This window comes from Elephantulus edwardii, unplaced genomic scaffold (assembly GCF_000299155.1).
Source record: "Elephantulus edwardii isolate Elephantulus edwardi_28Jun2011 unplaced genomic scaffold, EleEdw1.0 scaffold00034, whole genome shotgun sequence".
Lineage (NCBI taxonomy): Eukaryota > Metazoa > Chordata > Mammalia > Macroscelidea > Macroscelididae > Elephantulus > Elephantulus edwardii.
The window spans coordinates 7,715,945-7,724,611 of NW_006399784.1; the positions used below are offsets into that span (position 1 = coordinate 7,715,945).

At 34.0% G+C, this 8,667-nt stretch overlaps 1 protein-coding gene across 1 annotated transcript in view; it reads left to right on the top strand.

Moving 5' to 3' along the window:
* The window catches only part of CADM2 (cell adhesion molecule 2), a gene marked incomplete at its 5' end in the record, with an annotated part of 504,333 nt that overhangs the window by 317,546 nt on the left and 178,120 nt on the right, over positions 1-8,667 (top strand). Inside the window, one exon of the mRNA XM_006884441.1 lies at positions 1,637-1,727. Coding sequence (XP_006884503.1) covers positions 1,637-1,727 — 91 coding nt within the window. The remainder of the gene's footprint in view (positions 1-1,636; positions 1,728-8,667) is intronic.

Sequence of the window (8,667 nt, forward strand, 5' to 3'; positions counted from 1 at the left end):
TCACGGTTGGGAAGAGACTGAGAAAAATTGGATAAATGATGTACACCGCATTGAAACAGATGAGGGACAGAACAGTTTAAAAGTGATATATGATTGGGTATTACGGTCATGACAAGAGTCCAGAGTGAAGGTTGAATAGTGGAGTGTTTGTATGTGTGTGTGTGGGGGGAGGGCAGGATTCTATACCAATGAAGGAATTTTTCTTTTGCTTTTCAAGGAGAGGCACGAACTGGGGGTGTGCTGGGGGGTGAGGTGGTCAGGGAGAAAAGTGCAAAATGAATGATGAATGAATGGAAATCCAGGGTCTCTGTAAGTCTTAAAATTTTTTTAAAAAAAGAATAATTGTGACAACTTTTTGGGAAGAGGCAATATTGTTTATAGAGTACGGGGAGTTCCTGGGGAGTCCTAATAGTTAAACTACAAACCAAGAGGTTGGAGGTTCAAGAACCTCTAGAGGTTTCTTAGGTGCCCTAGAAGAAAAGCCTGACAACCAGCTTCTGAAAAATCAACCACTTGCAAACGCTATTCTGTACAGTTTTATGAGTCAAGGTTGATTCAGTGGCAACAGGTTAGAAAGAAGATCGACATGAAAGAACAGCTCAGTAATAAATTAGCTTTGTGACATGCAATGCCAGAACTAAGGGAATCTTTGCATAGCACAAGTGATTATGTTCGTGACTACTAGCTTAAAAATTTCACTTGGAATTTATGCAGAAGCACCATGGAAGTTGCACCTGGTAATCTGCTTCTGAAAGGTTACAAATTTAAAACCAACCCAGAACCGTTCTATTCTGCTCACCTGAGGTTACGAGTTTGAATAGACCCCACAGCAACCTGTAATAACAACATGATGTTGCTTAATTTTATCTTTTACTTTTCCATTTCCTGTATGAAATAGTATATTTGTGTTGTTTCAAAAATGTTATGTGGCATAAAAAAAATATATGCAAATTTCATAAGCAACTCTTGAATACTTTTCTTTCAGGGATGATTTTATTAACTATAAATAAATACTTGTGTAATATTGATGTTGTAGTGTATACAGCAAAATTTAACTTTTAGTGAGATTTTTAAATTGCTATTTCAAGTGATTTGCTAACTGTACTTTAGAACAAGCAAATGTTCTATATGCAAAGTGCTGCATTACTGCATTTAAAAAAAAGTTCTGCATAATGCCTGCACTTGATCTTGAGTTCACTGTGAGCTTCTTATTGTGAGTTTCAGGTATTCTCTCTATAATGAAAGTTTGTTATTCAAATGCACATAAATGCATTCAGTCCATAATAATAGTATTCATAGCAATCTATAAATAGTTGAAGAAACAATTGCATGAAATGCTTGATATTCATCTGAACCACATTTTGCAATTTTACTTTTAAATTCAGATTTCATCAATAATACAACAGTGGTACACTTAAGTTATTCAGGTATTTTTCTTAGCTTTGTGTGAACAGGATTCTAACATCTTAAAATTATGTAACCTATTTCACCAAAGCAGGGAAATCTCTTATAAATGTGTTCAATTATGAAAAATAAAGTGAATATACAGCATGGCATAACGTTTTAAAAGACATAAATTCACATATATTGAATCACCTTTATTAATACTGGTTTGTTATATTTTTTTCTTCCTTAGATACACCATCAGTTAAGATTATACCATCCACTCCTTTTCCACAAGAAGGACAGTCTTTAATTTTGACTTGTGAATCCAAAGGAAAACCACTGTAAGTGATTTAATAAGACATAAAGATTTTTACTGTTCCTCTGTATTGCTTTGACTGCAGGTTTCAAGTGTAGAAATTAAGTGTCTTTGTCTTTTCTTAGTGGAAAGTTATCTGAGGAATGGAAAAACACATGAACCATGTCTTCATTAAGTGTCTGGAAGGAGGTTGCTCTTTTTCTTTGTCATCTAGTTAAGTCTCCGGACTTGGTTTATTTTTGTGTTGCTTTTTTTTTTTATTCCCACCTTTCCCCCTCCCCTTAGTAAGATATTTCAATCTGAAATGTCACTGTTTGCATCATTAAAATTATGTAAGTTGCATATTCCTAAATTTAGTAGTATCATGAAAAAAAACTTGTTTTTATTAAAGAAACCCTCAAATACATAAAATGTTCACTGTTACAGTGGAATAATTTGTATTATAAAGGAAATAAAGCCTATACTTCTCACGAGGGGCTCATAATCTGTGAATGTGATAAATTTAGTATTGGCAATGATAAAATCATTTTATACTTTCAACTTGGAGGCTAGAATTTTGAAGCTCTCTCTCACACACATTGGTCACATGGCCAAGAGGGATCACTCTTAGGAGAAGGACATCATGCTTGGAAGGGAGGATGGACAATGCAGGAGAGGAAAAATCTGAATGGGATAAATTGACAGAGTAACTAGAGTAATGTGTTTAGGTGTGTTGGAGTCAGTGAGACTGTACAAGATAGGTCAGCCTTCATTCAGAGCTGTAGTACATAAGGTTGCTATGAGTTGCAGACAACATAATGGCACATAACAACTCCAATACTTCATTCAAGTCTAAAACCTTGCTTTACAATACAATTATTTTTTACTGATTACTTGTTCTTTATAAAAAGTATAAATCTCCAAATATGCAGTAAATTATAATAGTTGAAAATCATCTCTTCATTTAAATTTGATGAGACTCAAATCCCACTTTTAACTAAGTTACTGGATTTAAAAAGCCTCTAACTGATTTGCATTTTTGCTTAAATTTTAATAAGTGGAATTTGATATCTATTTATTATTACATGGGATAATTTGTGCAAACAGGTTAAATTATTAAAATAATTACTCCTTATTTATATAAAATATTCAGTTATAGGCTTCATATTACGCCATAAGTAATTTTTCTTAGAGAATATTTAAGTGAAGAGGTCTAAGATTTTAACATTTAGAATTGTATATTAATCTCTACCACAGCGGTAAATCAAATCCCTTTCATTATGATTGTGGTATAATAAAACTTATTTCTCTTATGTTATATTTTTTTATATATGCACAACACACACATGCACACATGGATGTAAGAAATATTTTAAAATTAGTTCCTTGGATTTTTTATTTAAAAAGTAAATACATATTTTAGAGCTCAAAAGGGACATTTTTTTTCAGTGACTTTTACCTATATAGAGACTGTTCAATTTACTTTCATGAGATGTTGTTGTTGTTAGTGACTGTCGAGTTGAATATGACTCATAGAGATCCTATGAATAACAGACCTGAACCCTGTCCTCTCCTGTGCCATCTTCGCTATCTATCTTTGACACATTTGAGCTTATTTCTGTGGTCACTCCACCTTGTTGAAGTCTGTCTTTTCGTTTGCTGGTCTTCTGCCTTTCCAAGAATAATGTCTCTTTACAAGGGATTGTTGTTGTTGCTGTTGCTGTTGTTGTTGTTGCTGCTAATTGCCTTTGAGTCAAGCACAACTTATAGTGATCCTGTGAATAAAAGGCCTGAAGCCCCTCTACAACTATCAACATATATCAAAGCTCATAGAGTTTCCAGAGGCATGTTATTTAGGAAGTGGATGCCATTCCTGCTTCCACACCTGTCACAGTATGTTATTGTTGTTATAACCCCTCCTAACTACATGCCCAAAGTATGTGAAGGGAACCTTCACCATCCTTGCATCTTATGACAGGAGCTCATCTCACACACTTTATATTGCCAGGAGACATCAATCCTTGGAAAAGGTTTTCATGCTTGGAAGGGTAGAGGGTCAGCACAGAGAAGACCCTGGATAAAATGGATTGACAGAGTGACGGTGGCAATGAGGTCACGTGTGTCACAGATGGTGAAGTAGCCTCAGTTTAGGGCAATGCTCAGAGCCATTGTTTATAGGGTCTATAACTATAGGGTCTAGACGTTATAGTCTACTTGATATTGGGCATATAACAACAACATCTCTAGTGAACAGTTGGCAAACAGAAATTCCTTTGCATCTTTTCTCTGTCTTAAATAATTAACTCGTGACAAAGCCTCTTTTTGTTTTTTTAAGTTTGGCAATTTTTTAAAATATTTCACCAATATGTAATTTCTTGAAAGAGTGATTCGTGGTTATTAGTCATTTTAATAGTCAACAAAATAACATTATCTTTTGTATCATTCATAGTTTACTGTTGTGTCTCAAATTGTAATAAGACTTCTGCACCTCCCCTCCTTTCCTGTATGCTAATGTTATTTTGCTTCTTCTAAATGAGAGGGGTCTAGTAACTGTTCGTGCACAATCATGCCTTATTTGCCAGCTTTGGACTGAAGCCTTTTGCCATTTTTCTGAGAAACAGCTGCATAACTTGGGACAGGACCAAATTGTTCCACTTGACACAGCTATAGAGGCATTCTATTCTCTCCTTAAAAGAGAGATTACTGTACATGTCTGTCTATTGTTTTAATTTTCGTTTAAAGTGAGGGCAGAGCTAATGCCAGCCACTTTTCTTTCAACTCCCCAGAGTTCTTGAAACCCTCTTCTCTCTTTGGCTAAATTCCCAGACAGCTTTCAGACTGCCACATTTCACCATTTATGATAGTAGGATGAGGAAAATCCTTTATGTTACATTATACTCATGACCTTAAAAGGTGTGGGGCTGCCTCACTCCATGCTATAATTGAAAAGCCTTCTTTAACACTTCATCAATTTATTTCAAAAGAGCAATGAGATCTTCTAGTCAAAGAAATGTGTATTTGGCATTTTTTCTATACTGGAAAATAATTATACATATTGATAAATTATTCTGTATATTTAGCACAATGTTTGTGTTGTACTTACTATTTTACCTTCTGTTAGCTACAATTTTTCTTGTGTCCTTGGCATAAATCTAGTATGCATAATTGCACAACACATTACATCCTTATTTTACACAACAAGAGAAATTTTAATCCTTAAGAAGACAAATCACATACCATACAGTAACTAGTGAGTGTTGAAGAGGAACAGTTTGAAAATGATCGGTAACAAAAGAAGAAATTTGATAAGACATCATTAAGTCATTACCTCCTAGTCTAATTTAGATTTCCTCTGAAAATATGAAATGTAAATTAAGGGCAAACAGTTTTATATCAAATCCATTTTCTCCATCTTAATATCTAGTATTACAAAACTCAGATTTCCCCCTTATTATCACACATACAATTATAGTGAAATGAAATAATAAATGAAAGTGTTAAAAGCGTCAAGTTTTCACCCATAGTGAAAAATTATAAGGCAAGCTGTGACAAAATTTGAATTCTTAAATAAAAAGGCCTGGTTAAAATTGTTTTTCGTCAAACATTCTTCTAAGTGGTATAGCACTGGTCTGTGCATTGCTGTAAAGAGGTCGCTCATGGTTGCTGTGATGCCAAACACTGTGATACTCATGTGTCACATGTGATAATGGTTACCCATAGTGGACAGAGCTTGGTAGAGCTTCCCGATTAAAACAAGCTTAGAAGCAGGAATGGCATCAACTTCTGAAATGGCTTGTCTCCAGAAACTCTATGAACAGTGCTCAGGTCTTTCATTCATAGGGTCATTATGGGTCATCTACGACTCGATGGCACCTAACTACAACAACAACCAAATAAAAGTTTAGATCTAAAATAACAGCAACCTCATATTATTTGACCTAGCATATAAAAGATGTCCTGATATGTCTAAAAGATGTACATAAAGCTATATTTCTGTAAAAAATGTTAATGTTAATAATATTTCTATTTTTTCTGTCAGATAATATTTAGTTACCATCAAACTACATTTATTTTCATATTTGTTGCCTGATTGTCATGCTTTGGGTAGAACACAAGATATAATGAAGGGAGCATTATATAGTAAGCCTTCAGCTTTCAAGGCCTCAGTCATCTTGAGCAAGTCACTTAAACACAGTGGGTATTTTCAGATATTTGAAATGGAAACATTAAAATAAATGGGGGAGGGGAAGAAACCCAAACATAACCTCTACAGATCTACAGAGTACTGAAAAACAACGGTGCCAGTCTAAGCAATAAGTGTGCCTAATCCAGTCCATGGTTTTCGCCATTACTAGCTATGCATCAGAAAGCTGGCCAATGACTAAGGAAGACCGAAGAAGAATTAATGCCTTCAAATTGTGGTGCTGGAGAAGAGTCTTGAATATACTGCCAAGAAGCCATCAAGAAAATAAATATGCCTGTCTTGGAGATGGTGAAATCTAGTTTGGTTTTGGAGGCTAGGATTTTGAAGCTCCATCCCACATACTTTGGGTATGAGGCCTAGAGAAATCAATCCTTGGAGAAGGACATTATGCTTAAAAGAGTGGAGGGACGGACAGTGCAGGAGAGGAAGACCCCAGATGAGATAAATTGATACTGTAACTGGGGCAATAGGGGTTACGGTGTCAGAATTAGTGAGACTGGCTCAGGACAGGACAAAATTCAGAAGTGCTCTACATAAGGTTATTATGGGAAAGTACGCAACTCAACAACATATAACAACAACAATGAAACACTGCTTACTAAGTCTAATTCCAAGTAAATTCATAATAGGTAGTGTCCATAAGAATACTTATAATAGTAATAATAATAATAAATTATTATTTGTTCACAAATTCCATGCAGTGTGTTTTGCCACATTTTAGACTCAGAAATTTTATTTATGTGGATAATTCTCTTAAAGAGCACTAGAACTACTACAATTCTGGAAACTTAGTTACCCTCCATAATGTCTTGAAGTTCTAGATTTCAGGTTTCCAAATAAAAGAAATATACTATTAAGTTAATAAATCATTGTTCCTAAATCATAAATAAAAGGAGGAGGGACTAAAGAGATACAGTTTTATAAGGTCAAGTGACTATTTCCTCTGATCTATATACTGATATGTGACAGACAATATATATAAGCATAGAAATTCTCCTTTCTTCTGTCGTGTTTACTTTTTTCTTTTTTTTTTCTTATTATAATTATCCTGTGACATTTCCAAAAATTAGAGTATTGAAAAAGTTCTATTTCAAACAGCTATGTAAGCTCAAACCTGTATTGTTGTTGTTGTTGAGTACCCCCAAATTGGAATTGACTCATAGATGACCCTATAACAAGTGTTCAGAGGTGGTAAATCCTATGGGAGAAGCCTGCCCATCTTTTCCTACAGAGCAACTGCTGGATTCATATCTCCTACATTTGCCTTGACAGCAGTTTCTTTTTAGTTAGCCACCATTGTTTCTTGAATCTGTATTGGTGTATGTAAATATGCTCTAAATAATTCTCAATGTATCTCATTAGATTTTGGTCAATATTATGTGTGTCTGTGTGTGTGTGTCTGTGTGTGTGTGTGTGTGTGTAATAATTATTTTACTATGAAATTTTCTTAGATTAGTATATTTAACATTCTCAATTTCTTATAACTTAAAAAAAATAAGTTGTAAGCATTAAAACATTATTCAATGAGTTAGAAGGCAAATAGAATCCAGAAGATCCATTGCAGAAAACACAAATTTATATTATTATTATTATTACTATGTATATATCATCAGTAAGGCAAAGGTCCTCTTCATACACAGAGCTCTGGTGGCCAAGTGGTAAGAAGCTGCACTGTCATCCCAAAAATACAAGGTCTGAGTCCCATAGCCGTTCAATGATCGGAAAATAGTCAATCTCCTCCCACCAGATTTACTACTCAGAAAACCTCTGGATGTTTAGCTATGATTAAGTTCCAATGCCATAATACATATCAGCAAAAAAGCAACTTCCCAAAATGGATACTCTCATAAAATGTAATCTTGGAAGATAAAAGTTAAAGAACACTTCGTCTAGTTTTCATTTGTTTTGATCTTTAAAGAGAAATTGTCTTAATTGTTCAACTAGTTAATTGCAATATTGTCAGGGTTTCTTTTTTTTGTAAAATACTTTAAAAGATGAATATCAGACATTTATTACATGTTTTCACTGTAATGAGCAATATATATTCATATGCTGTACTTTCTAAGTGAGATGTTACATTTTAAAAAATTGTTTATTTGTATTCCTGAGGTCCATATGGTCCTTTGCCTCTTCTCATGACTTCAGAATTTAATCATAACAATACTCTCTGGAAATACTCAAGTATTATCCTAGAACTGAGACCAAATATATTTGGTTTTGTTTGTGAAACAAGAAGCTGACTTGGTAATCTTCACTGCAGTGACTTAACTGGAGTGTCTGTGATGTGTTGGGCATGCAATCATTTTCAATCAAATATTCCAGTGTCTTATAAAAGCCTCATAAGAGCCTGCAGAACCATGATTATAGATACAGAGAGAAAATGAACTTCTTGAACATTTACAGGTAGGCAGTTTTCTTGCAACAAAATGCCAATTATTTTGAGGGATTATGTAAATGTTCTGTTGGAAACTTTACATAGAAATGTCTCAGAATGTTTAAGATACCACTGAAGAATGGCACTATCTTAACAGATTTCTAACATACACACTTTTTGTTACAAATCTTAGATTTGAAAAAATCTGTAGATTTGTTGGTTTTAGGGGTATTACGTAGTATATCAATTATGCTGCTACTTAAAAGCAATAGATTTTTGCTTAAATATTTAAAAAATACTTTTACTATTTAAATACAAAAGTTATCAACATATGAATTACAGGAAAAATAAGTTGTTGTTGTTGTTATATGCCATCGAGTCACTTGCGACTCATAGCGACCCAATGTA